Genomic DNA, 27,579 nt, shown 5'->3' with positions numbered 1-27,579 from the left:
TTGATACTGGAACAAAATGGAACCTTGGAAAAGACTTCACTTAAAAAATGCACGTATTTTGCATTTTATTCCTTATTTCTAATACCAAATTAACTGCAACTCACTGTATTTTTAAAATAACAATTAACCATCACTAAAATAAATAGATTTAAATATTTAAACACATATAAGAACTCTTAAACGTACAATAGGGAGATTGGTAATTAGGATACATCTACTGAAAACAAATTACATAAAAATAAAAACACTAAAATAACAATTAACCATCACTAAAATAAATAGATTTAAATATTTAAACACATATAAGAACTCTTAAACGTACAATAGGGAGATTGGTAATTAGGATACATCTACTGAAAACAAATTACATAAAAATAAAAACACTAAATATTATAAACTTGAAAAAATATTTTAAAACACAAAAAATAATAGGTTTTTAAGTAGGAAAGAAATGAGACTATGGTATAATGGTCTCATAATAATACAAGTATATATGCATCTATGTATACAGAAAAAGACCCAAAGGTTATATTTAAAAATACATGATTATCATGGATGGTTAACAATTTGTTTTTTTCTTTAAACTTTGCTGTATTTCTCAAATAAAATAAAAACATTTCTATATTCTGACTGAAAAAGTACATAAAGCATTTTTCCATGTCTTTTGGTCATGACTACTTTTACAATAATATGACTAATTGATTATTAATACAAAGTATACATACAACTTAGGGTTCTTTTAGTATTATTTTAAAAGTATTAATTCTTATTGCAGTAAACTTTAAAAATACAGAAAAATACTAATAAAATAGCCACATAGCTCAGAATTACACAATCCAAAAGTAATCAACAAAAATATTGAACATTTAGCTGAGTAATGATAACACCATATAATTTTTGTGTTTTTATTACTTAGTATATTGCAAGCAAATTCATAAATAACATTTTAATAGGTGTATGACAAAAATATACCTGTTAATTCAACCATTCCCATTCTCCTATTTAGACAGCTCCTTATTATTGGATATTTTATCCAATAATATTTTATACACCCACCATTCTGGGTATAAAAAGTTGTTGTGCATCTCTAGTTCCTTGGTATAGATTACTGGAAAGTGATTCACCAGATGAACAAGCATGAATGTTTCTATTTTTGAGGCTTTTTAATACATATTACCAAATTGCTTTCTAGAAACAATCTACCAATCTACATTTTCTCCAGCAGGGCATCAATCTGTCAATCTCATGGACAGCACAGTATGGGGTAATATCATTTTTTAATCCCTTGGTCATTTGGTTAACTTACATTACCTGCTGATTAGCGGTGAGATAAAACAGAAGGGTGTCCAAATGCTTATTAACAATTTGCAATTCCTTTTCTGTGAATTTTTTATAGAAATACCTTGTCTATGGGATGCAGTATCTGTGATGGTTAATTTTAGTGTCAACTTGTATAGTCTATGCATATGATTGCCAAGCTATTGGTCAAACACCAGTCTAAATTTTGTGAAGGTAATTTTCAGATGTGCCTAACTTTAAATCAGTAAACTGAGTAAAGAAGATTACCCTCTATAAAGTGGGTGGGCCTCATTATAAAAACACTTAAAGAAAAGACTGAGATCCCCCAAAGTGAAATGAAGTTCTGCCTTGAGAAGGCCTTCTGACTCAAGACCAAAACATTAACTAGTGCCAGAATTTCCAGCATGTCTGACTATGCTGCGGATTTCGAACTTGCCAGCTCCTACAATCACAAGCCAATTCCTTAAAAACAATCCCCTCGCCAAAAGCAATCCAAACTAAAACAACCTTCTCTCTCTAATATGTACATTCGTACGTATATATATATATATACATATATATATACATACACCTGATTGGTTCTGTTTCTCTGTATTTCCCGACAAATACAGTGTCATAGATATTTTCTTAAAAATTTTGTATCAGTTGTTTACTAATTAAAGCTAGTCTTTCCTCTATATCCTTTGAGTTTAGAAATTCCTTTCAAGCCAAACTACTTACTTGTAAGTCATCTTCTGCTCCTTCGGTTTCATTTTTTAATGCTGGGCATCCTAAGAAAACAGGTAAGAGTAATTAACATAGAATTTTTGTCTTAGATTTCAATATTACTAATTGATTATATTATTCCAATATTATAGGAATTTGATCAGAGGTGATTCTGGCTGCCTGGCAACCAGTGAGATGGTCACTCATACTTGCCCCTTTGTTAGACCAATAGAGAATAAAGTGATTGTTTTCCTCTTCTATAAGTAAATTCTCAATTACTTACTAAAGAGATGTTTTCCGTAAAAGTGTACTATTTCTAGCAAGCCCTGTTCTTGAATGCTCCGAAATACTCAAACTGCTAGGCAGAGTATACACACCACACTCCTCTAGTGTTTAGGTGACACCCATGTATGACTTCTTCCATTTTTCTAAATATTCTGACCCAGGAAACAATATTTAGCACCCAGAAGTAGGATTTTAGTTGCATTTGTCATAAAAAAATAAATAAATGAGCCTTAATCCATTGATAGTCAATGGCCAGTTGTTGCTATTGACTTTTATGCATCAACGTCTCTTTATATGCTTTCATTATGTTCAAGAGTACTTTCAGTTCCAATAAATTAAGGGGGGATTGTTTTATTATAGCAAAGTATTCTGAGTTTATGCTCCCCTTGAGCGACAGAGCTGACATAGACATGAGAAATCTGCCCTTTGGAAAGGGTTGTATAGTTTATTCTTAGTGTCACAGAAAGCTAAGTAAGAAATTTAATGGGATTGTTGAAAGTCTACAATGACTGATAATGCTAACCAGTATGCTTCAAATAATGTTTAAAAATAACAAGACAGGTTGGATATTACAGTCTACTCTACTTGGCTAACAGTTTGTAAGCTTCTTCTTATAAACTGTCTTTTTAAACATTAAACCCAATCTATTTGATCCTAGTAAAAAAAATATATTCTTATAAGAACATAAACATAGGTTTCAAAGTAATTCAAAATTTAACATAAATCATAAAAGTTCCAACTGCCAGGGATAATGACTTCTCTTTAAAGCACTGATTCTTCAATGCTAGCTAAACATCAGAATCAGCTTAGAAACTTTATAAAATATACTGATGCCAGAGTTACTGAACCAAGTCAATAATGTCAGAAATCTCTGAAGTGAGGAGGCAAAGGGCATCATGCATTGTTTTTAAGTTTCTTGCAGTGGTTTGAAAAACCACCACCTCTGCTGGAGAATCTGAAGATCTATATTCATCATTTGTTTTTTTAAATTGATAATATAATCATTCGACTAGGATAATAATTCCCCATCACATCTGATATATCTAGAAATGTAATAAGAACAATAAAGAATGCCTCAGCTCCACAATCCAGATAGTTTAATTCAAGTGATGTGGAGTGGGAACCAGCTATTCTGTTTTTCAAAAGCCTCACAGGTGATTCAAATGTGCAGTCAACACCGAGAACACTGATGAAGGGAAATTTTATGTGCTCCTGTAATGAAGATAAAATAACTACTATCATTCATGGAACTTTTTTCTGAACTGGAAATCAAAGGTTATTTGTTTATCAAACTCTAATATTATAAAGTAGCTAAATATTAAACCACAGTTTCTTGCACTATCAATATAGATTTGTACTAAGCATTTCCATGTTCTTGACTATGGCCTGTTGATTTCTTCTAATTTTCCACTTAAAGTGCCATTTTCAAAATATACAAATCACAATGTTGTGAACATTTTGATTCAGTTACTTTATATAGAAATTATTTCTATTAATAGATATAATATTCCTAGTTAATTAGAAAAACAAATCAAGTCTTAGTTATGAAGACTTGTTTCCCTTCTTTTGGGGGAAGCAATGGGTTTTAATGTGATTTCTTTTCAATTAAGTAGAGGCTAGTCTTACACACAAATGTAGTCTTTCTCCCTTTAAAACCTGCAAGCTTTACAGTCAATAATCTAAACAGATCAGAAAGATATACAAAGGAATAGATGGGGTTGTGGTCTCTGCCAATGCTCAGTAATGAAATCAAATAAAGACGAGTTGTACCACAAAATAACTTGAGTCTACATATATTTGATTATTAGAAATTTTCTCTTTATCATTACAAAATCCAGACTATGACTGATAACACACACACACACAAAATTTTAAAAGTTGTACCTGACTGCTGCCCTCTTCTTCAAGCTCTTATTTTAAAACATTTGAATTATCTGAAGACTGCTGTTGATGGATATCTCAAGATAATACTGTGTTTCCCCGAAAATAAGACTGGGTCTTATATTAATTTATGCTCCAAAAGATGCATTAGGGCGTATTTTCAGGAGATGTCTTATTTTTTCATGCACAACAATCTACATTTATTCAAATACAGTCATGTCATCTTCTTCTGGAACATCGTCATAACGTATTAAACGTGTCCGTCTGGCTGACGATCTTAACTGGGGCTTATTTTCGGGTTGGTCTTATTTTCGGGGAAACATGTACATGTAATTGGTATATACAAATATAAAACAGACTAACGAGACTATTATTTTATATTTTTCACCTACAGTGGACTTTCAAAGCCTGATCACATATCACAAAAGCTGACTTGTTTAAAGTTACTCTACTATACATAACTGATAAACAAATTAATAGTTAAGAAAACTTACCTTGAGAAATATCCTCTATAGCTCTTCGAATACCTCTATCGAAAGCCCTAGCATCAGCAGGACTTTGAAAGGTAAGGCCAAATTTCTTATCATCAATCTTCCAGTGGTGAAATGTTGGAGTGACCTTATTATAAATGAGGTCTTTTTTAAGCATACATTCCAAAACCACCTGTCAAAAATTAAATGCCAAAAATTACCATACATATATCAAGTGCATTTAATGTAGCTCTTAAATACAAACTGAAGTGAGAAAACAGCTATTACATTTTAGTAAGAGTATTTCCACACTATATTGATAGAGGTCTTGCTACTTAATCTACTTCACAAAGTGACTCAATACAGAAATTAAGATGAGACTAAAGAGGATTCTTGGAAGATTGCAGAGTAAGAGCAGCAGGAATCTGTCTCCCCAACTCGACAACAAAATCTGTCTGATGTAACCACTCGTATGTTGGAAGTCTGGAGTCTGGTGAAGGCTTGAAATTTCCAGGGGAAGGCAAAAAACAGTAAATTGTGGTTAATTTTCATCAATTTCAGCTACTAGCATAGTAGCAGCAACCATCCTCCACTCTGGGAGATGTATGTGCGTTCCTGGAGCAGCTTGCACATGGAACCAGGGTGGGTAAAAAGGATCCTGTCCTTCAAATATCAGGTATCTATGCTCTGATCACTGACTGCTGCTCCTCATCATAGAGGTGAAAACAAAGAGGGCAGCCATTGCTGTTGTACTTCTCTCATTGTTGCAAGCCCTTTTTTAATAGAATAAAGTGACTTCCAGGATAGTCAAAGGGCCAGCACCCTTTTTATCTGTCATTTTTCACTTTCCCCCATTTTGACAGCCATACATGCAAAAACAACTACATATATGGAGAAAATTAGAAAGTGACTATGCATACCCAGAGAAAGGCTCTGAAAAAACATGAGAAGACTTTACATTTACACCTTACACTGATCCTTGGCACAGAGACAACCAACAACAACAACAAAAAAAAAGTAACAAAAAACAGGGGTGGCCAAATGGCTCAGTTGGTTAGAGCGCGAGCTCTGAACAACAGCGTTGTCAGTTCGATTCCCACATGGGCCAGTGAGCTGCGCCCTCCACAACTAGATTAAAGACTACGAGCTGCTGCTGAACCTCCGGAAGGGTGGCCGGATGGCTCAGTTGGTTAGAGTGCGAGCTCTTAACAACAAGGTTGCCGGTTCAATTCCCACATGGGATGGTGGGCTGTGCCCCTGCAACTAAGATGAAAACAGTGACTGGACTTGGAGTTGAGCTGTGCCTCCACAACTAGATTGAAGGATGACTTGGAGATGATGGGCCCTGGAAAAACACACTGTTCCCCAATATTTCCATTAAAAAAAAAAGGTAACAAAAACAGCAAACCCTGAGAAAGGAGACAATCTGACTTATAAAGTTACTACATTATTAGACTCAAACACCTAGTGTTCAACAAAAAATCCCATGGCATACAAAGAAAATAGTAAAGTATAGGTGGCTGAAAGGGGGGAAAAATCAACAGAAACTGTTCTTGAAAAAGACCTGATAGTAGATCTCCTAGACAAAGACTTTTTAAAAAACCACAAAGAACACAAAACTGTCTTAAAAAGTACAATTTGGCAATCACAAAATAGTCACAGGCATATAAAGTACAGCATAGGGAATATAGCCAAAATAACTATGCATGGTGTCAGGTGAATACTAGACTTATCAGAGAGATCACTTCGTAAGTTATATAAATGTCTAATCACTATGCTGTACACCTGAAACTAATATGATATTGAATGTCAACTGTAATTGAGAAAACTGCCTTAAAGATGCTCAAAAAACTAAATGAAGATATAGACTAAAATCAAGAAAATTATTTATGAACAAAATGGGAATATCATTAAAGAGATAAAAAACATGAAAAGAAACAAAGAGAAATTCTGGAGCTGAAAAGTACAAAAACAAATAAAAAATTCAGTAGAGGGACTAAAAAAATGAGATGTGAGCAGGAAGAAGAAAGAATTAGTGAACTCGAAGACCAGACAATCGAAATTATTAAGTCTGAGGAACAGAAAGGAAAAAAAAGAATGAAGAAAAGCAAGCAGAGCCTAAGGGACCTGTGGGGCACCACCAAGGGAACCAATACACACACTGTAGGAGCTGCAAAAGGATACGATAGAAAGGGGCACAAAGAATATTTGTAGAAACAATGGTTCAAAACTTGTCAAATTAAAAAAAAAAAAATCACAAAACAAAAAATACTTCTCAAATTTGACAAAAGACATACACATCTAAGAAGCTCAACAAACTCCAAATTAGATGACCTAAAAGACATTCACACAGAGAATCGTGAGAGCAGAAAGAGAAGTGAATCATTACATACAAGGGATCCTAAATAAGGGTATCAGCATATTTCTCTTCCGAAACTTTGGAGTCAGAAAATAAAGGGTAGGTATATTCAAAATGCTAAAATAAAAAACTGTCAATCAAAAATCCTATATCTGGCAAAACAGTCCTTCAAAAGAGAGGGAAAAATTAAGACATTCTCAGATAAACAAAAGCTGAGGGAGCTTGCTACCACTAGATCTGCCCTGCAAAAACAAATGGTCAAGGGAGTCCTACAGGGTGAAATAAAATGACAGTAGACAGTAGTAACATGAAGCTATATAAAAAAATAAAGATCTCAATAAAGGTAAATACATGGGCAATTATAACAGCAGTATTATTGTAACAGTGGTTAGTAACTGAAATTTTTGTTTCTGTATGATTTAAGAGACTCATACATTTTAAGAAAAAAACAACCAAAAGCTAGTTACTGGTGGGACTTTGGTTTGTAACCCCAAATATTGTTTTCTACAAAATTTAAGAGACTAGTGCACTAAAAAGAATTTTAGTTTATGTTTCTGGGCACACAACACATAAAGATGTATTTTTGTGACATCAACACCGAAAGGAGTGGGGATAAAGCTGGAAAGAAGCAGAGTTGTTGTATGTTATGAAGTTAAAATGGTATAAATTCAATTAGTGCTATAACTTTAAAATGTTAAATGTAATCTCCATGGTAACTATGGAGAACTAAAGAAAACAGCTACAGAATACACACAAAAGGAAATGAGAAAGAATTTAAACATTTGACTACAAACAATTGACTAAACACAAAAGAAGACAGGAATGCAGGAACAGCTCAATGACAGAAGTAAACCCCTCCTTATTAGTAACTATTTTAAATGTAAATGATTAAACTCTCCAACCAATGACAGAGATTAGCAGAATGTATAAAAACACATGATCCAACTACATGCTGCCAACAAGGGACTCACCTTACTTAGATGTAGATGTGAACAGGTTCAAAACGAAAGATGGAAAAAAGACATTCCATGCAAACAAAGGAAGCAGGGTGGCTTGACTAATACCAGACAACATATACTTTAAATCAAAATGGTTGCAAGAGGCAAAGGAGGACATTATATATTAATAAATAGAAGGTTCAAGAGTGCAAGAGGATATAACAAATAGTTATTCATCTAACAACATACCATCAAAACACATGAAGCAAAAATTGGCATAACTGAAGGGAGAAATAAACAGTTCTAAGATAATAACTGAGAACTGAAAAAACCTACTCAGAATAATCAATAGAACGTCCAGACAGAAGTATGGAAATTGAGGACTTAGCACAATAAACCAACTGAACCTAACAGACATATAAAGAACATTTATCCAACACTAAAAATACACATTCTTCTGAAGTGCACATGGGACATTTTTCAGGATAGACCACATGCTTGGCCATAGATTAAATCTCAATATATTTTAAAATATAGATATGATACAAAGTGTCTTCTCTGGCCACCACGGGATGAAGTTAGAAATCAATGAAAAAGGAAAACTGGAAAATTCACAAAATATTGGATATTATACAACACACTTTTAAACAACCAACTATCAAAGAAGAAATCACAAGGGAAATTAGAAAACAGAGAACAAAAACCAAAACACAGCTTATCAAAACTTATGGGACACAGCAAAAGCAGTGCTAAAGGGGAAATATATAGTTATAAACACCCTAAAAAAAAAAAAAGAAAAATCTCAAATCAACAATGTAACTTTACAACTTAAGGAAGTAGAAAAAAAGAACTAAACCCAAATCTATTAGCAGAAAGAAGGAAATAATAAAAATGAGAGCAAAGATAAAATAGAGACTAGGAAAACGAGAGAAAAAAAAAATCAATGAAACCAAAAGTCGGTTCTACAAAAAGATCAAAAAGATTGGAAAACCTTTAGCTAGATGGACTAAGAAAAAGAGAGAAGATGTAAATTACAAAAATTAAAAATGAAAGTGTAGACATTACTACTGATTCTACAGAAATAAAAAAGATTATAGAGAGTTCTATAAACACTTATATGCCAAAAACCTGGATAACTTAGATGAAATGGACAAATTACAAGAAACATAAAACAGCCCAAGACTAAGTAAGCAATAAACAAAAAGGGTGAATAGGTTACTAATTACTAATGAAACTGATCAATAATCAAAGATCTCTCAACAAAGAAAAACTCAATCTGACAGCTTCACTGGTGAACTTTTACAAACATTAAAGGAACTAAGACCAATACTCTCAAACTTTTCCAAGAAAGGAAAGAGAGAAAACACTCTCGAGTCATTCCGTGAGGCCAGCATTACCCCGATATCAAAGCTAGACAAAGACACTACAAAAAAACTACAAACTAATATCTCTGAAGAACACTGATATAAAAATCCTCCACGAATTCTAGCAAACCAAATTCAGCGGTATATTATGAGGATGATATACACTATGACTGAGTGGGATTTATTCCTGGAACACAAGGATGGTTCAACATAGGAAAACTGATCAATGTAATATGCCACATGAACAGGATAAACGAAAAAAACCACACAATCATCTCAACTGATGAAGAAAAAACTCTTGACAAAATGCACCATCTTTCAAGATAAAAACACTCAACAAACTAGGACTAGAAGGAAAAATACCTCAACATATTTGACAACAGTGCCAAGATCATTCAATGGGGGAAAGAACAGTTTTCAACAATTGGTACTAGGAAAACTGAATATTCACATGCAAAAGAATGAAGCTGGACGCTTACCTAAACCACATACAAAAATTAAGGCAAATGGATCAAGGGCCCAAATAAGAACTAAAACAATAAAATTCTTTCTTAGAAGAAAATACAAGACACAAGTTTCAGGACATTGGATTTGGTGATGATTTCTTGGATATGATATCAAAGGCATAGGTAACAAAAGAAAAAAATAATGGTATACTACTGCTCACTCCTTCCCAATTCCATATGTAGAGATGTCTACTGACTGACGTCGGCCATGGTGGGAATATATAAATGCTACAAATCAATGCCTTTTTCTTCCCCTGGAGAGCTGATTGTTAAACCTTTAGCAGCATATCACTGAATGTAATGATTTTTTGATAGTAAGTCTTGTTAATTCTGAAATAGGCAGATTCTATCTGCCTGTTTAGAGACAAAGTAATAAAATTGCCTCAAGAGTTTTGTTTCCTATACTTTGATTAATTCTACAGGTATTACAAAAGAATTAATATTTATCCAGGGCTTTTATGTGTTAGCACTTTGTTACAGCATTTTGTAGAGATTTACCATTTGTTGCGACAACCATTTTGCAATAATAATAAAATTCATAATTAAATTAAGTTCTGGAATTAAAGAAGTTAAAATTGGTGTTAAGAATTATTGCGACATTTTACTGTATACATAAACAGTAAGAAAAGCAACAGGGATTTTAGAAAATGATAAATTGAAATTGTTAAAAAGATATAAAAAATTGAGTTTGGTCTTATAATTATTACATGAAAATATCACAATATTAACTTTTAACACATGAAAATATTGCTGAATTAACTCCTTTCTTAAACTTTCCAAAGTTGTTTTCCAACTATTTTTTCTCAGATAAATAAATAATTTCAGTATCGTCTACACTCATCTCTAGCTACAAGTGGCTTCTATTTTTTAGAGTCTCCCAAAACACATAGAAAAATGATTTTTTTAAAAATGAGTTTTAAAGTAAAAAACAAACCAAAAATTTTAAAATGAGCTTTAATTTTAAAAATACACTGAGGAAATGGGAAGTATAATGAACTAGATCTTTGACTCACAGAAATACCTATGCAAGAATGTGTTCCAACCATAAGTCGATAAACATTGATTGAGGTTATACACCAGACTAAAACAACGTGACAACTAATTATGAACTAGATGTCAAATTGTGTCAATTTTTAATCTATAAAATGGTACTAGGAAATAAGAATATTTTACTGTTTTTATTATATATTTAATGAAGCATAAAAATAAATATCCCTTAGGAAAAGGCTACTACTGTAGTAGCTATGCAGAATTTAAGAATAGGCAACGAGAGAAAAAAGGCAGGTAATGTTTTGGCACAACAATCCACTGTTTTTTGTAGATGTTTTTAAAACTATGCTTCATAAAACATTCGCATCACTGAGCATAATCTCAAAGTCTCCATGTCAAGAGTAAAACAATTTCTCATCTAAGTGACACAATATATTAGAAAGTTGTTTTGCTTCTGACATTAAGTAGCATTAAAAAAAATAAATGCAATCGCATCACAGAAAGGACAACATACAGCAGGCTTTAAGCAACAAGGATAACTGCCCTCCTCAAATTCAAAATAGAAAAAGCAATGAAATTAAAAAGTTGTATTTAAAAAAAGTAGGTAGAAGAATGCCCTGTAAGACTTTTACCTACCATGTGATCGATAAAAATCTGCATGCTGAAAAACAAAAATTATTTTAAGGGCTGGAAGGATTCTTAAATATTAGTGAGTTTTGCTGCCTCCCTTCTTCCACTGCCCCTCAACTACATCAGACGATGTGTTCTGACTTTAATCCATTGTAGTTTTCACTATATTATGTATCTTAAGATAACAGTAATATTAATAAGAATAGGCACGTAGGAAGCAGAATTCAATGTTTACCACATTCATGATTGGCATATAATTAGCAAACAAATTACAGAAAACGGCAATTACATTTTTGCCAAACAATTACAATCAACGAATCCAATATTAGCAGTTGATTTATTTACTCTGTAGGAAAAATACGTAATGGGATAAATTATTTCTGGCCAATAGGGAGTTAAACCTATTAATTAATTACCAATGTAGTAAACGAAAAGGTACTCTCTAGATCAGAAGTGGTCACGACTCTCCTAGAATACATGATCTATACTTACTCTTAGAGCTTCTTTATATACCTGGTGCAAAATGAATAATACTAAATTCTGTTAAGACTATCCTATAGGCGAATGCCATAAGCCAACAAAAATATAATCTGGAAAATATTCTGTATACAGTTGTTAAACTTGAAACACATCTCTAACTAATCTTAATTCCTGTGGTTGAGGAGTTCTAGGAGTATGTGAATTTCATCAAACCTCCATGGTCACTGTGAACATTTATAAACTAGAGAGTAAAGATAAATTAAAAAGTAGATTCGTGGTCTTGACCTCTTTTCTACCCAAAAGAACATAGTTTAATAATAATAAAAAAAGATATTCAGAGTGCAAACAGCAATTGTAAAGTGAATATTCAATGTTAAGATTGACTCAAGAAAAATAACTACAAAGAATGTGTTGCCAAAATAATTTGACTTTAATAACCCTTAATTGATCCATTCAGAACGTGGCTAGTTTACCAATAAGAACAAATTAAAAAGTCACGTTTTTAGAATCAGCACAGTACTAGAACTTTTTGAACTTTTGATCAACTACAAGTCTGATGAGATAAAAAATGAAGTACTATTTACCATAAACTAAACAAAATTAATGTATAATAAAACAATTAAAACTAGAAAAAGCAACAACAAATTCAAAAGCACTTAAATGTTTGTACTGATTGCATCAAAAAATTTTTTTTTCCAAAATTTTTTTACATACCAACAGACATGACCAGGTTTGAGTACAATATAATTGCTGCAAACAGCCTGGCTGGCTAGAGCCAGCTTTAGGAACGTGACTACAATAATGAAGGAGGAAAAATACAACTATGTCCAAGTATTTGGTAGAACAGCTTTCCATTCCAATATGGATCTAAACAGATCTAACTTGGTTAAGGCATACAAGTCTAAATTCTTTTCTAGCTACATAAATACTTTTGGAACCATGAATTTTTAAATAAGATCTTAAAGTCTTTCAATCTAGTGGTAACAAAAAGAACATTTTTTTTTCCTTTCGTCTGTTAAGGTTAAATAGATGTTAATTATGAAAAAAATACAGATGAATAGGTGACTTCTAACATTAAGAAAAGTAAAACTACTGTGAGCATAAATATATTAAAATCTGATATTGATGAAGGGATAGAGGGAAGAAGTCGGTTCCCTATAGTACCAGGCTAGGAGTTAAAAAGAGAAAGAGGAAGAAGAAAAGTGGTTACTGAAAATGGATGTTTACATAAGTGAAAAGTATACAAAATAATAAAAGGAGCAGGACGAGGGCACATACACTTCCCAAAAAGAAAAATATTAGTGACAGTGTAAGAGGAATTTGGGATGGTGATTAATTAAGCTTGTGGGCTTTGCAACTAACACCAGTTGAGTCCCATCCAGTCTCCATCCCTCATTATCCACCTGACTTTTAAGAATTGAATGAGGTAACATATACGTAATATGTGCAGAGTGCTGGAACACTGCCTGGCATATAATAAACCTTCAATAAGTATTAGTAGCAATGGTGATGTTGGTCTCTAGGTGACGTCACTAGCCCATAATAAAACAGTTGCTATGAAAGACTGGGAGATCTTTATTTATGAGGGGAGACATTTTTTTGAGGATGGGAGTAGGAGGAGTTTGAATGATAAATAAAGGAACTCAGGACTTCAAAGAGCTTGTGAATAGATTCTAAGGAGTTTAAGTTAATGGACTTTAAAGGGAGTGAAAACATTTCAATCTCTAATGGTTTTTCCTCTTCTGAAAGAATTTCAGGGCATTTTACAGAGAAAAAAAAAAAAGGGAAATGCCTCGGTCACTAAACAACTAAAACTTCTGAAGATATATGCCAAGTTATTTGGGGAAATATAGAGCAAAACTCCCATCACAAAATTACTAGACTTGTTTTCCACAAGCATTTAAAATAGACCAACCCAAAAATGGGTACAAGTGCATTTTTGTTTCACTAATAAAAACTAATAATTTGGGTGAGCAGAGTAAAATTAAATATGTGCCTTCAAACTACTATGTACTTTATTATAGTTGCTACTTTACAAGCAGATAATTACATGTTTACAAATAGTATTATCTAAAAAGCAGTATAGTTGGGAACCAGACTTAAATAGTTTTACTAGTAACTCACGGAAATGTCTTTGAATCCAAGGAAAAACCATTTCATTTTTGAAATAAAAACTCCATATTCAAATTAAATTGTCTGATAACCAAAATCAGTAACTGGTATCTCAAATAGCTGCCTCATATTATTTATTAACTTCAGTCTTCTTGATGACATAAAAACTACTATCCTTTATGAAGGACAACAAGGCTTGTTTCATATGAAATTATATTTTATCAAATACATATTTTTGCTAATAAAAATTTCTATTTAACACTGTTCTGAGTTGAATGGGATTTTAGAAATTTTAAAAAAGTAACAAAGGGAATCATGGCAGTGCTTCTCGTAGGTAAGCTACTACGAAAGGAAAGCAGTATTCTTTAACTATGCCTGTGTCATAAAAAATAAGGAACAACTCCAGATTAAAGGAGAGAAAGGATACATGACAGCTAATGCAACACGCTATGTGCTCTTGTACTGAAGAATAAAAATGTTATAAGAACATTATTACGACAGTTGACAAAACTGGAATATATAATGTATATTAAAGTATAGTATTTATGTTAAATTTCCTAAATATAATAATTACACTGTGATTATGTAAGAAAATATCTTTGTTCTTAGGAAAAATACACTAAAATATTAAGGGATCAAAAGAGGGATGTATGCAACTTACTTCAAATAGTTCAAAACCAGATAAGTGTTCGTATGTGTGCATGTACTGGGGAAGGGAGAGAATGACAAAAACCAAATGTTAAAAAACTGATGAATTTGGGAAAAGGTGTATAGGAGGAGTCCTTGTACTATTCTTGCTGAAAGTTGATTCTTTGCAAATACTAATGAAATGGAAAAACAAAAAGAAGGTAATGAAAGTACAAATAAACAGTATTAAGAATGGCAACAAAACAAAAAGAAGGTAATGAAAGTACAAATAAACAGTATTAAGAATGGCAACAAAACTGAAGAAAGGCAACAAAACTGAAGGCACAGCAAAATTTAGAAAGTAGTCAATACAATGTAAGGTTTTATAACCCCAAATTTGAAAAACTAAGTGAAATAATTGATTTCCTAGAACGACTATAACTTATCGCATAGATCGGAAAAGAAAAACAGAAAACCATTAGAGATCTGTAACCATTAAAGAAACAGAATTAGTAGGAAGTGAGAGTGAAAGGTGAGATACAGTGAAGGATTTTAGGAGGACTCTTGGAACAGGTCAAACACTATATATCTACCACAAGCAAGGCCACAAACTCCCTGTAGAGATTTGAGGGGATTACTACCAGAAGAAAGAGGAGGGAACTGTCAAAATAATTAGGACACTGCTCCGACTAATTCCTGGTGGCCACACTAAAGAACAATATATAATTATTTGGCCAACGCAATAATATTCCCTGCTTCCTTATTTGGCTCCTTCCCAAGTTCCCATAGGTTGTGAGATCTCTGAATTGCCAGAACAAAACTAAATAAGCTTAAACAATTCTCTTCTCCCTCAACTGGGTCTGCATAATTTGGAGAGAGACCCATACAATTCTGATGGGATCAGTCTCAAAGATCTAACAACTTAATAGCCGTGACTCCTTATTATTCGATTTATACAGCAGTATCTATATAACACAAAAATTATTTAGAAAAAAGAATATCCAAAGACATAATGATAGTTGGAGAGTTTCAGCTTTTAAGTTGAAGTATACCAAAACAGCATATATAGGATTTGAATAATTTAATAAATAGGGTTTAAAAAGTATGGATGGTGGAATGAAGAAAGGTCTCATACAGTAAGAAACGAAAAAGAAGAGCAAAAAACTCAAAGCAAGAAGAAAAAGAAAATAACAAAAAACAAATCAATAAAATTGAAAAGGGGGGAAAATAATCAATGAAACAAAAAGCTGGTTTAAAAAACAGTAACATTGATAAATCTCTGTAAGACTGATAAATTAAAAGCGAAGACATAAATCATCAATTTCAGGAATGAAACAGAGGATATGTATAGCTAAAGATCCTGTAGCCTTTAAAAGAATAACTGAGACATTAAGAACTTTACACTCACAAATTAGACAACTTAGAAGAAATGGAACAATTCTATGAAAATCACATATCATCAAAGCTCAACCAAAATAAAAAAGAATAGTTCTATAACCATTAAAGAAATTGCAATTTTAATTTAAAAGCTCTCAAGAACAGAACTCTCTACACTGAGATGATTTCACTGGAGAATTCTACCAAATACTTAAAGAGGAACTAACACCAATTTTACATAATTTCTTCCAGAAAACAGAAGAGAATACTCCCAATTCATTTTATGAGACTAGTATTACCTTGATACCAACACCAGACAAAAATAGTACCAAAAAAGAAAATTACAGACTCTCATGAACTTAAACACAAAATTCCTCAACAAAATAGTAGAAAATCAAATCCAGTAAAAAGATTATATACCCGGACCAAATGGGATTTATTCTAGACAGGCTGGGTTGACATTCCAAAACACACACACACGCAAAACACACAAAAAACAAATTAACGCAATCTATCCCATCATCAAGCTGGCTAAAGATGTTACATATCAGTTAATGCAGAAGAAGCATTTGACAAACTCAAACACCCATTTATGATAAAAAGATTATCAGCAAATTAGGAAGAGAGAGGAATTATCTCAATTCTATAGAGACTGCCTATTAAAAAAAAACACAACATATATTAAAAAAAGCTAACATCATACCCAAGGGTGGAAACACAGAGAACTGGAAGTTCTAGTCACCGCAGTAAGTAAAAGAAATAAAAGGCATACAGACTGAAAAGAAATAAAACTGGTCATATGTTTCGATGACATGATTGTCTACTTTAAAAGATCCCAAAGACTAACAAAAAAACGTCATAGTTCAGCCAAGTAACAGGATGCAAGATCAACACACAAAAATTAATCACATTTTCATACACATACAATGAGCATGCAATAATCAAAATTATACACACAATACCATTTATAATTGCACCAAGAAAAATTAAACACTTAAGTATAACTTAACTAAATATATATAGGATCTATATACTGAAAATCACAAAATGCTAATGAAAGAATTTAAAAATCTAACTAGAGATGTATCACGTTCATGGACTGGAAGATTTGATATAGTTAAGAGGTCAGTACTCCACAAATTGACCTACCTGCAGGTTTAACACAATTCCTATTAAAATCCCTTTACGAATTTTTGTAGACATGAACACGATTATTCTAAAGTTTATATGGAAAGTCACAGACCCTAGAATAGCTAAAATAATCTTCAGAAGTAAGAATAAAATAGGAGATATCACTCTACTCAATATTAGGGCTTAAAATGTACCTACAATAATGCACTGTGTGATACTTGTATTAGGACAGACAATAGAAGAATGGAACAAAATGGAGAACACACACACAATATCTATATATTGCTCAACTGATTTTTAACAAGAGTACCAAAGTAATTTAATGGAGGAAGGACCTTTTCAACAAATGGTGCTGGAAAAACTGGACATTTATAGACAAAAGAAATGAAACTTGACGTACCATACCTTATACAAAAATTAATTCAAAATGGACCACAGACTTAAATGTAAAATGTAAAACTTTTAGGAAAAACATACGATAAATCTTTGGGATCTAGGGCTAAGCAAAGAATTTTTACTTGACACCAAAATCATGATCCATGAAAGGAAAAATAGAAAAACTGATAAACTGGACTTCACCAAAATTTAAAACTGCAAAATTTAGCTCTGCAAAAGACCCTGTTAAGGAGGTAAAAAGACAAGTTAGAGATAGGGACAAAATATTTGCAAATCCCATATCCCAACAGAGAACTTGTATCTAAAATTAATATAAAAAACTTGCAAAACTCAACAGAAAAAGAATAAGCAATCTGATGAGAAAAATGTCAAAGGACACGAAGAGATACCTCATCAAAGAAGGTACAAATAAATGTATGAAAAGATATTCAACATCATTAGCCATTAGAGAAATGCAAGTTCAAGTCACGGGAGCTATCACTACACACCTATCAAAATGACTGAAATAAAAAATAGTGACTACACAAAATGCTGGCGCGAATGCCTAGGAGAAACTAGATTGCTCATACAAGGCTGGTGGAAATGTGACATAATAATAGCCATGCTGGGGAAGACTTTGTCAGTGTCTTACAAAAGAAATCATGCAACTACCATACAACCCAGCAATTGCATTCTTACTCCTTTATCCCAAAGAAATAAAACTTAGGTTCACAGAAAAACTTGTATATGAATGTTTATAGTAGCTATATTTGCACTAGCTCAAAACTGCAAACAGCCTAGATTTCCTTCAATGAGTCAATAGTCACACTTTGGTACACAGTTATCATAGAACACTAGTCTACAATAAAACAGAACAAACTGTTGATATACTCAACACCTGGACGAACCCTCCGGGAACTATGTTAAATGAAGAAAGCCAATCCTGAAAAGTTACATATTTATAATTCCAATTATATAACATCTGTGAAAGGACAAAGTTATAGAAATGAAGAACAGGTGAGTGGTTGCCAGGCCAAGAAGGAGGTACAGCTATAAAAAAAAAAAAGTAACAGAAGAGAGGATTCTTGTGGCTACGGAACTATTTTGTATCTTTTCTATAGTAGTGGATACATGTGATAAAACTGTATAGACCTAAATACACACCCTAATGAGTACAAGTAAAACTGGGGAACTCTGAATATAACGGATTGTGTAAATGTGAATATATATTCCAATTTGACATACTAGTTTTGCAAAATGTTACCATTAGAAAAACAGGGTAAAAGGAAAACAGGATCTCTTTATATTATTCTCTATAAGAGTAATCAATAACCTACAATTATCTCAATAAACAGATCAACTTAAAAAGTCTATGAAACATCTGCAAAACCAGATTTCAGAAAAATCAGTATAGTATTAAATTCTGATGGGAAACATAAGAGACGGTAAGGACACTTTCATATTGAGACAAAGGACATCCCAAAACAACAGCTAACATCATACTTATCTGTGCAACACTAGAAATACCATTACATTAAAAGAAGCCAATATTATCATCAACATTATCTAATATTATTGTGGAAGTTTCGGCTAGCATTATAAAAAAAGAAGACAAATTGCATGAAGGAGCTTTAAAAGATACCAGAAATAACCAAGAAAAATCATTTACAATGGTCACAAAACATTTTATGTATGCATGAAAAAACTTAAATGAATGTACCTATATAAAAATAGTTGTTTACCGTTCTGAAAGAATGAACAAACATATACCCCAAAACGGGGTAAAGAGAAGTAAAGGGGAACACTAGTATTAGCAAATATTAAACTCTATATAAAATTAATTTTAAAAGTATAATATTCACATAAGAATCAACACACAAAAGAGTGGAACTGAATAGAAAGTAGTATGGACTGAACTGCATCCTTCTGAAATCTAAGAAGAGAGCTCTCACCAGAACCAAGTCAATCAGCACCTAGATCTTAAAACTTCTCAGCCTCCAGAACTATGAGAAAATAAATTTCTGCTGGTCAAGCCACCCAGTCTATGGCATTTTTTAAGGGCAGCCTGAGGAAACTAATATAAGAAGTCTAGCAAATAAAAGGCACTCAAACAGCTGCTGAATAATTAAAAGAATAATATCAACCAACCAACCAACCAATTAAAAGCATGTTACATTCAGATAATAATTTAGATTCTAATAGAGCAAAAGTAGGAACGAAATATTTAGAAAGCTAATAAGGCCAATAATTTGAGATTAAAGAGTTTGGACTTCAGCTATTAGGGAAGCTATTAACTATTGTAACAGTTTAATGGCAGATGGAATGTAATAGGAGGAATGTGAAATGTATCACAATCAGGTACAAAAGAGAAAGATGAAGCCAAGATAATCCTGATGAGCCTGAAAGACCAGGTCAACCCGTATAAATCAATAACTAAAGAATGATGTTAATAAAGAGGAAGTGGAGAATAGTCAGTAAAGAGAGTGCTGAAAAAAAGGGTTAAGCTGAAGTTTTCTGAAAAGAGGAAATAAAAGCCACTAGGGAAGGTAATATGGGACATATTCTAAATCTTAATTTTCAGGAAACAGCTATCACATGGCTCCAAAAGAAAGATAACACAGTTGCTAACAGGCAGATTTTTTCTCTCTTCAAGCAATATTGGCAATATTAAAGAATTAACTGTTGTAAAACAACTGTGAAAGAAAGTCACAAAATTCATGGTTGTACAAAAAAGTCATTAATGGTACAATTTGTCATCTCTTCAATGGATTGACCCTAAAATGAACAGTTAATTTTGGATGATGATGGTGATGATGATGATTGTGATTATGAGCATGTCTTCAAATTCCAATCCTTCACAGCAAAACTGATGTGCTCAAGGTGCTTTCTCTTACTGAATTTGCCTAGTTTTCCGTCTGTAACTTACCTGTGACAATAAAAAGGACATTGTTCCTACCATTATTATTTCCTCGGGATTAGCAAGCTATCTGTATACATTCTCTACTCCACATAAACTTTTAATATACTATCTTTATAGTAATTTAGTTAACGAAAAAGAGGAGAGGGCATTTCTGTAAGTTCAATGCTTGCTTTTGATGAACCCTAAGTAAGGAAACATCAAGGGAGGAGTGCCTTTGGGAACGGCAGATAGATTCAAGAAAAAGGAAGTGCCGGATTATAAAAGTTCTTCCCCACAAAAAACTCCCTATACTCCTTTCCCCTGATTTGTTTTTTATTGCCCACTACATAAACTTTAACATAGCACTTAGGACTGTCTAGCATATTATTCATTTTACTTATTTATTTACTATAATATTTCTCTGACTCGCATCGGAATGTGTATTCCTCCAGTGCCTAGAACGGTGTCTAGCACACATTAGCTTCTCAATATATATTTGTTGCATGAAAGACTCGCCTTTAAAAGAGGAGTATTCTCTTTTAATAATGTTGGATTCAGTGATATCCAATGAAGTTCATCCAGTGTAAAGTAAGGTGAAAACTTGGCAACATACTACCGTATCTACTGAAATATGAACGAGTAGTCTAAATGACAACGAAAATTTAGATTGTTTAAAAAAAGTTTTAAGAAAAATACTCAAGCCAGAGGAATTTCATGAAATTGGGAGAAAATCAGAGGCACTAAGTAACAGAGTAAACATGAAACTGTAGAGCAAGAGAAGGGGAATAAAAAAGAAAAGACAGGAAATTATAAAATTCCTCAAATGGAACAGTTCTGGGTAACAACCAGATGCAGGAAAGCAGCCTGCTGAAATGAAGACCAGAAGGTCAAAACTGCACAGCAAAGTAGCCAAGAATAATGATGAAGTTCAGATGTGGGAAAGTCGGCTATAGGAAGGAACTGCTAAGGTCAGAAGATGAAAATGAAAGCTACAGGATCGTGAACTGAACAGCAGAGTGTCAATCAGGTGATTTATGTACTAGATGATGGAGTAATGCTCTGTAAGGAGAATACGGCACAATGAAAATGGTGATACCATCTCTACTCCCACTCCCACTCCCCTCGCCCCAACTGTGATATTATGGTAAATAGGAGAACCAGTATCTTTCGAGAGACAGAGTTATTGAATCTTAAAGGGAAAACGAGTTAATGCAACTGGTTTTTAGTGGAGGAAGAGTTCTGTAGAAAGATTCAGGTTTCACAATGGAGTAATTCAGAGGCACGGTGGGAAAAGCTAAGCAAGAAATTGTTCTGTGCTTCTATAAGGTTCAACCCAAGGCAGAAAGCTGTTTCCCCTGGTGGAAAGGGGGCAAGTCTCATTTTAAATAAAACTATTCCTATAATTACTCTATTTTCTTCCTAGAAAACAAATACTCTAACTTTGTTTTAGACTCTAATAACTGAAAAGAAATCCCATTTAAAAAATTTAAATAGAACTACTGTGTTTCCCGAAAATAAGACCAAGCCAGACAATCAGCTCTAATGCATCTTTTGGAGCACAAATTAATTAAGACCTGGTCTTATTTCGTTATAAGACTGGGTCTTACATACTATAAGACAGGGTCTTACATTAAGTTTTGCTCCAAAAGACACATTAGAGCTGATTGTCCGGCTAGGTCTTATTTTCGGGGAAACACGGTATTAGGTTGGTGCAAAGGCAGCGGTTTTTGCAATTACTTTTAACTTGTTAAACAGCAATTACTTTGCACCAACTTATATTATCTTATAGGCATTCTTACTTTTATAAACCATTTTTTATCCACAACCTAATTACTTATTGATCCGAAAAACAATTCCTTAATCTCTTTGGCAACTTCCTAAACTTGAAATGTTTCTTATCTTCCCTTTCTTCATTTCATTATTACATTTGTCACTGTAAGTTTATAATGATAGCTCTTATAACTTTGCTTTGACATAGCACAATGCCTTTTCTTGTTTCCACAGAATATCTTCAGTAATCCAGATGTCGTAAGAGTTCTACTCTTTCTATGTAGCCTATTTCATCTTTTTGTCATTTCTTAGCCATAATGTGCTTTTAAAAAGCATAACTTCAATTAAATTAATAAATTTACAGTATTTTGTTACTTACTACATAAACTTAAGAATACCTAATTTAGATCCCCACAGTTATTAAAAACTGTTTACCAGTAAATATTTTAGCAAAATTCAATGTCATCCTTAACAGTTTATTCAGCTACTTAAAAAGACTAACAGTGTATTATAATACAGTGTTTTAAATTTACGTATCATATACAATTCAGCTAAAAATGGTCAAATAATATAACCTACACGAATGGAAAACACTTTGGTAAAATGTTTGCCTATAAAATATTAAGTGTTAGACTAACAGAGAAAAGCCACTCTATCTAATGAAAAATGAATGCAAAAGAGGAAGCTTCTGTCCCATGGGCAATGGGGAAGGAGCTTTACAGTAATCTATACAAATTCATGGTTAAATTTTAGCTAGCGCTTTTAAAAATGTGATCCAAGATAACACTAACTTATATGAAAGAATTAAAGGAAGAAATCAAGGCTATAAAGATTTAGAAGGAAATGGAGGATACAACTCATGTAGATTAAGAAAAGCGGTTCTGAGAATCTATCTTTGTCAAAGACCACTGCATCCCCAAATGTCTGGAAGAAATGCAGTGCTTTGATTATCTTAGGCCACAACACCAAAGCCTGGTGTTTCTTTTGAATTCCTTCTCGATTATCAATAAAGTATGAAAACCACCTACGGAGAGCACTGTTTTCCAACTTTTTCCCTCAGGCATACTTAAAAAAAGAAAAAATTTATAAGACAACCAAGAAAGAGGAGTTGCTATTAGTTAAGAGGCAGTCAGCCTGAAGGCTCCAGCCACTTTTATTCATGGCAGCTTGGGAAGCTCTAATTAAGGGTAACCTATAAAATAAACTCTACCTTAGTGAGTGTCATAAAAACAAGTTATAGGGAAGCATCATAAGAAATAATTTCTGATCCCTCTGAATGAACGAACCAATAAACCATTGAGTATTACCCCAATTACACATGATGCTGCCTTCCTGAAAAAGTCCTAATCAGCCTAGTCTTCATTTGTGCTCCCTTTCTTATTAAACAAAACAACAAAAAAAAAACAACAGTGTAATATAAACCTTTGGAAAGTGTAACAAGACATATTTTTAGTACAAGTAATTGTAAATCCAAGGCTGGAAAACTCTTCTACCAAAGTGTTTCTTTCACCCTTGAGAAAAGCCATCTTTTTTCTTCACTACTATTACCAGTATTCTGACTTACAAACACTCTTTAAAATATTATCTAGTATTTCTTTATTAGCTACAGGTATATCTCATTACTAATTATTCTTTCTTAAAGGACACAAGTTTTCCTTGGGGCATGAGGGGCAGGTATCTCACTTCATTTCTAAAATTTATCTAAGGTAGAGGATTCTAAGATGTGACTCACAGAAAAAATGGGTATAGAAACCTAAGTTTTCAGCAAATACCTTTTATATGATTAACTATTACATCGGAAAAATATTAAATTGCAGTTTACTTACCAAGAAGGATTTTAAAGAAAACTATCAACTTGGGAAGAACTTTGTAAATTTATAGGGTCAACAGTCACAGAGTTGTTCTTTTTTAGATAAATTAAAAAACTAGAACCCAGAAAAATAGATTATATTAAAACCAATCAATTAAACACACACACACACACACACACACACACACACACACACACCAATCAATTGGGTGCCAAAAAAATGTATGCAAGTGGACACTTTGGTCAATGTTGCTCAAGCAGTAGTTCACCGTAATCAGAAGTGTCTGGACGCTGATGGTAACCATTTGAGCACCTCCTGTAATTGCAGAAGTCAAACGTGACTTATATTCATCTTTTGTTAATGGTATGTATTGAGTATTACAATTTTAATAGTTTTTTCCTTTCTTAAAATCTGCATAAATTTTTTTGGCTATATATATATATATATATATATATATATATATATATATATTTCTTTATCACTATCACTGCATTTGGGAACTAATATATATGGAAATTAATTCCCAAATGCAGTGATAGTAAAAAAGAATATATACTTTAATTCTGTATTACTTTATAAGTGTATTACCCAACAAAGAGGGGCAATTAATTTGCTTATTTCAATGTCGCTGTTCTATTTATCTTGAGACACCACAAGATTTTGCTGTTTTCAATTTATAGCCAAGTATTATTGTTTCTGCTTTTGATCATACAAGTCCCCATAATCTAAAATGCTTTACAATGTAGCTAATCCCTACAATAAATATGTCAACCCTCTAAGTGAATAATGTTTCCTTTATGTCTACACTGAAATATACTTACCATTCCTGTTTTACAAATAACAAGCTTCTTCAAGGAGAAACTGTTACGTGAAAAAATAGGTGTTCTGATTCGTAGGTCAGTGTTTCTAACAGAAGAACGTATTTTCTTGTTAGTCTATTATGATTCTACACCCTAGGATTAGGTTAAAGGCTCTTTTGAAAGTGCTGTCATAGGGAATAAGCTTGTGTTCTTTCTGAATCCCAGGTTCATTCTCACTAGTTTTATGTTAAAGCCACACTCCGAGCAACCACCTAATCCATCAGTCAGAGCTGTCTGACCAGCCTCACTCCTAGTTATACAAACCTTGTCCCTTATTTAATTATCCTAAAGTAAACTGGTCCATTAATATAGGAAACATTCTGTTTCACTCTGATTTCCCCCCCTCTATTTCATATCCAGTTCATCTTTTCCTTGTTCTTATGCTTTTTCTAGAAAGCTTTTCCTTCAATTCTTTTTCCACCTTTGACTTTTTTCTTCTCTTTTGCTATCTTTACTATTTTAAAAATGCCTTAGATCTTCACCATTTTACTCAGTTTCTAAAATCTACAACTTGTCCTCCAACATTTCCCACTTGTCATTAGCTCACACGAAAAGCATTACACCTTAGGACAGATCACCACAAACTCTTTCTTAGAAGTCTACAAAGCCTTATTTTAAATAAGCATTCACATATGCCAGCCCCTATGGTTTCCAAGGCCAGAATCACCTTTAAATATTTAAACTCTTAGAGATGACATGTTAAATTTATTATATACACTTCTGAATTCAACCGGGGTTCCTATAATCCTAAACCACATTCTGGTTAATTGAGATTCATTGTCAGGAGTGAATCATAAACACAAAAAACTACAGTTGGAAGGCTTTCAAGATGATTTAAGATAACTCTCCTTTCACTGAGGCAGAAACTGGAGCACAGACAAGTTAGGCAACTTTCTAAATTACTGAAATAATTCAGTAGTAAAAAATAGTCAGAAACCAAGAACCAATATTAAAAGCAAGTTTACTTAAAATGTTCATGTATAAAAAGTATTTGGAATTTAAAACACATTTTCAATAGACATAATATCGTATGTGCCAAATGGGCTTACAAACCATTCAACAAATATGTATTTAAAAGAACCTAGCTATTTTCAAGGGTCTTAGAAATTCTGGGCACTTTATTCTCATTTTGCTTCTAAGTGTATGCTCTCCTTTTGCTTGATACAGGAATGATACTAACATTACTCAACATTTCAGATATAATTATTGTTTTTTGGCTCACAAATGAAATAAAGAATGAGAGCTTTCTACATTAATTAAAAAGTAAATATCCAACATTATCAAAGGATAGATTCAAATTTAAAAATACATAGGTATAAGAAAACACCCATCTGGGTGGAAGATACTAGAGTTAAAAACAAGGCTGGACACCAGGTATCCTTGTGAACCTACGACAACTAGATTAATAGGAAATGAAGAGAAAGAACCTGAGCATATGTAAGTCTGGGGTGGATGTCAGAAAAAATGTTCTGTTTATGGGATCAAATACTTATGGTCTGTTGCAACTACTCAGTTCTGTCATTGTACTGTGAAAGCATCCATAGATAAAATATAAATGAATGAGCTTGGCTACGTTCCAATCAAACTTTATTTATAGACATTGAAATCTGAATGTCATACAATTTTCATGTATCACAAAATTATTACTCTTCTTTGATTTTCTTTGATTTTAATAATTTTCAATTATTTAAAAAGGCTAAACCATTCTTAACTCATGGGCCATACGGAAACAGCTGGCAGACCAGGATTTGGCCTGTGGGCTATAGCTTGCCAGCCTCCATTCTCGGGGATAGTGGGGAGAAGGAGAGGCAGGGTGTAGCTGGTTTAATAACCCGGGGACTGCCCATGAACGTTCTTGCATTAAACCTAACCAGAAAAGCGACTCTCCTCGAACACATGCATGTTACTGTCAGTCCCAGCTGCAAAGACACAGGCATATTGCACTGTCCTTAATATTAAAAGAGCTCCAAAAACGTAATCATTGATCCTGGGTAAAAATAATTCTCATAAGTTATGGTCCACTAATCATTTTAAATATATAACTCGTTCTGTAGAATCTTAAAGTTATAGCAAAAAATACATTATTAATTACCATTTTATCCCTGAGTCGCTCTCCACGGATAAAAAAGTCAGCACAGCCATTCTCTTCCTGGTGAGGGACTTTGAAGACAGTGACGCAGCTTAGTCCACTCCCTCCAAGTGGTAACCATCCACCGCTTGAGTCATCCCGGGTCATCACCACAGCTCGCACTCGTGCATAACTATTACTAAAATAGATACAAAGATGAGAAATTAGCTTTTCCATAAACAAAAACCAGCCAAGCTGTCAGTCTTGTTTGAGAAACCAAAGCCCACATTAGTTAATGTGTGGAAACTAAAGGGTTCACTACTTCCGTGACAGTCCACAGAAAGTCACCTACTTGAAAGACGTCAAAAACCACAAACTAACTTAAAAGGTTAACCTTTATTTTGACAACTAACCTCACAATAAAAGACTACAGAATTCTTATTTCCATTGATCAGTGGAATAGTTCAAGCTCATGTGATTGCCGTGGAACAAGTTATGGAAAACCCCAGAGATAAACACGCTCAAATTACATAGGCCATCATCAAACTTGTCTATGTACTTTCACCTGCTGCAATATAAACAAGGACAAATTACTGCTGTATTCTGGTACATTTAATAGTGACATCTCTTAAGTTTCTGACA

General features: G+C 33.1%; 1 protein-coding gene across 2 annotated transcripts in view; it reads right to left on the bottom strand.

The window, feature by feature from the left end:
* Positions 1 to 27,579, bottom strand: part of SPRED1 (sprouty related EVH1 domain containing 1) — a gene marked incomplete at its 5' end in the record, with an annotated part of 112,792 nt that overhangs the window by 37,847 nt on the left and 47,366 nt on the right. The window contains 3 exons of one of the 2 annotated variants that reach the window (XM_081050027.1): positions 2,020 to 2,069; positions 4,665 to 4,833; positions 26,962 to 27,136. In XM_081050027.1, the coding sequence (XP_080906153.1) occupies positions 2,020 to 2,069; positions 4,665 to 4,833; positions 26,962 to 27,136 (394 nt within the window). Of the gene's footprint in view, positions 1 to 2,019; positions 2,070 to 4,664; positions 4,834 to 26,961; positions 27,175 to 27,579 lie in introns of those variants that run through there. The other variant, XM_081050026.1, reaches the window with a different exon arrangement.

This window comes from Rhinolophus hipposideros, assembly GCF_964194185.1.
Source record: "Rhinolophus hipposideros genome assembly, chromosome: 5".
In the NCBI taxonomy this organism is placed as follows: domain Eukaryota; kingdom Metazoa; phylum Chordata; class Mammalia; order Chiroptera; family Rhinolophidae; genus Rhinolophus; species Rhinolophus hipposideros.
The sequence above is the reverse complement of the archived record's forward strand: the minus strand, read 5'-3'. Positions and strand labels throughout refer to the sequence as shown.